General features: G+C 34.0%; 1 protein-coding gene across 1 annotated transcript; it reads left to right on the top strand.

Moving 5' to 3' along the window:
* The first annotated feature begins 503 nt into the window (after positions 1-503).
* On the top strand, positions 504-2,045 carry LOC133782995 (large ribosomal subunit protein bL35c). The gene is made up of 3 exons (XM_062222493.1): positions 504-814; positions 977-1,093; positions 1,825-2,045. The coding sequence occupies exons 1-3, from the start codon at positions 557-559 to the stop codon at positions 1,900-1,902; spliced, it is 453 nt and encodes a 150-aa protein (XP_062078477.1). The 5' UTR covers positions 504-556; the 3' UTR covers positions 1,903-2,045.
* The last annotated feature ends 253 nt before the right edge of the window (positions 2,046-2,298 follow it).

Raw genomic sequence — 2,298 nt, 5'->3', positions numbered from 1 at the left:
TAGACTAAGGAGAAGCAATCACAATTTCAATTTTTCCTTTTCTATGGTTTTGAATGATTTCCTTGATTAATTTGTAATAAGCCCCGTTTTCTAAAAACTCCCAAACTTATTCGAACATTTTTCAAACAAAAAAAGGAAAGAGAATTTAAATAAAGATAATATGGATAGTCAGCCACGGGTTCAAATCACTCCATTAAAAAATGGCCAAGAAAAAAGCCACATGGTTGGGGTATGCAATTCCCTCACATATGAATTTCCCATTAATTTTTTTGTTCTTTTATTTATTTATTTTTTAATTGAGTTTTTATTTATTTATTTAATTTTACAAATGTCCATCTTTTCTTTTCTATTTTTCACACATTAAAAAAAATGGATGAAAACGGGGATGTACTCAACTCAGCCGTAAATAAAAGAAAAGATAGTGGCCTCAAATAAAATTTTCAATTTAATTTTTTAAATATATATATATATTTTTTTAAAAGATAAATATAAAAGGCTCATTCTATTCTATCCACTGAGAGTGAACAAGGAAGAGCACAAACTGCTATCTTCTCCCATGGCTTCTGCAACTATGGCGGTCTCCTTCCGACTTGTACATTCACCATTTTCTTTCCGCCCTACTCGACTCACTTCTAGCTCTGTTCGACTCGCTCCCTTCAACAAGGCTAGTTCTTTGAAGCTTAGCTCATCGCAAAGCATTTCTGGGCTCAATTCGATTCTACCCCAGAAACTCTCCGCATTCACTCCTAGCCCTAATTTCCCTCGCTCTCTCACAATTGTCGCTGCCAAAGGCTACAAAATGAAAACCCATAAGGTGAATTTCTTTCTTCTCTCGCATATGATCATTTATCTTTTTTTGTTTTTTTCCTTTTTTCTTTCGGTTGGTTTGTGAATTGGGTTCTGTTTGGTTCATGAGAAAACGAAGATATTGAATGAATTAGAAAATTTTGAAATCTTTGTTTTGTTTTTGCATTAGGCTTCGGCTAAGCGGTTCAGGGTGACTGGCAGAGGGAAAATAGTTCGGAGGGGAGCTGGAAAGCAACATTTACTTTACAAGAAGAACAACAAGAGGAAATTAAGACTCTCCAAAATGGTAGGATTCCTTAAATATTCTTCTCTCTCTATTTCATTGATTTGTTACTGATAAGAAAACTTTAATGCTGTAGTTTTGAATTGTAATGCTGATTTGATTACTCTAATAACTTGGGATTCAATGGAGCTAAGAGAAAAAAACTTAAATACTCTCATGTGTCTCTTAAAGCTATTTATTTTATTGCTTGGTTAGTGGTAGGGAGGAGTACAATACATGGTGAGGGAGACTATATTTTGACCCCTTCTTACTGCTCTTTTTCCCAAACCTTTTCAAGTTAAAAGTAAATGCTTTCTTAATTTTGTCTTCTTAGTGAGGGATTATATATGGGTTCCTTGTAGCTGCACACTAAGGTTCACGGCTCAATGTGTCTAGTGTTTCATTAGATGGACCATATCGGATAAGAGTTTCTTTTAGGGGGTTGCTTTGTTTTGAAGTAGCAAGGGTCATCCACCTAGTAATTGGAGGAAAAATCAACTCTTTTGAAAAGAATTCTTTTTTATTTTCATTTTTTTTTAACTTTCGTTATTTTGGTCATCTGCCATATCTGTGGATGAGATATGTTGGTATTGTCTTCTAACACGTATTGCTCATTGGACTCCCATTATGCTCAAGCTTATTGAGTGATATATATATATGTGTGTGTGTGTGTGTGTGTGTGATCTTTTTCTCTATCTTGTGTAGTCTACTTTCTTGGTTTCTTATCTCATTCATTTTTTTTTCATCTTTCACAGCATCCAGTCTGCAAAAGTGACTATGACAATGTGATTAAAGCCTTGCCATATCTGAAAGTAAACAGAAATGCCAAGTAGAGGTGACACTTGAGACCAATCGCAGAAGCTTATTAGATTTGTAAACTTGCCATTTTTTTTTCGAATTTTGTAGATGCTTTCTTGATTATTTCATTTTCCTAATCAATGATACTTGTTTTCACCCCACATGGGATTTCCTTTTATTACACTTTGTTCTCTTCTTTCCAGTTTTTTTTTCTACTCACTGCATGCAACTTCATACATAACACATATTAATGTCTTACTTGAACTAACGATTACTCCAATTGAATCACTACAAGACAAGGTGAGAAAAATGAGCTTGGAAGACTATCGACATTACAAAATTTGAAGAACTTTCAGAATTGAATGGAACTGCTTTTCATCTCCTTTAAATCATCTTGATGCTTCTAAACACCCTTGAAAGCATCAAAACTA

This window comes from Humulus lupulus, chromosome 6 (assembly GCF_963169125.1).
Source record: "Humulus lupulus chromosome 6, drHumLupu1.1, whole genome shotgun sequence".
Taxonomy (NCBI): Eukaryota; Viridiplantae; Streptophyta; class Magnoliopsida; order Rosales; family Cannabaceae; genus Humulus; species Humulus lupulus.
Note: the sequence above shows the minus strand (reverse complement) of the source record. Positions and strands in the feature narration are given on the sequence as shown.

What these genes read in the sequence shown, in the direction of transcription:
- LOC133782995 (XM_062222493.1), top strand. Translation starts at nt 557, where the DNA reads ATGGCTTCTGCAACTATGGCGGTCTCCTTCCGACTTGTACATTCACCA. An exon ending in ACAAAATGAAAACCCATAAG is followed by an intron (nt 815 to 976) that starts GTGAATTTCTTT and finishes TTTTTGCATTAG; the next exon opens with GCTTCGGCTAAGCGGTTCAG. An exon ending in AATTAAGACTCTCCAAAATG is followed by an intron (nt 1,094 to 1,824) that starts GTAGGATTCCTT and finishes CATCTTTCACAG; the next exon opens with CATCCAGTCTGCAAAAGTGA.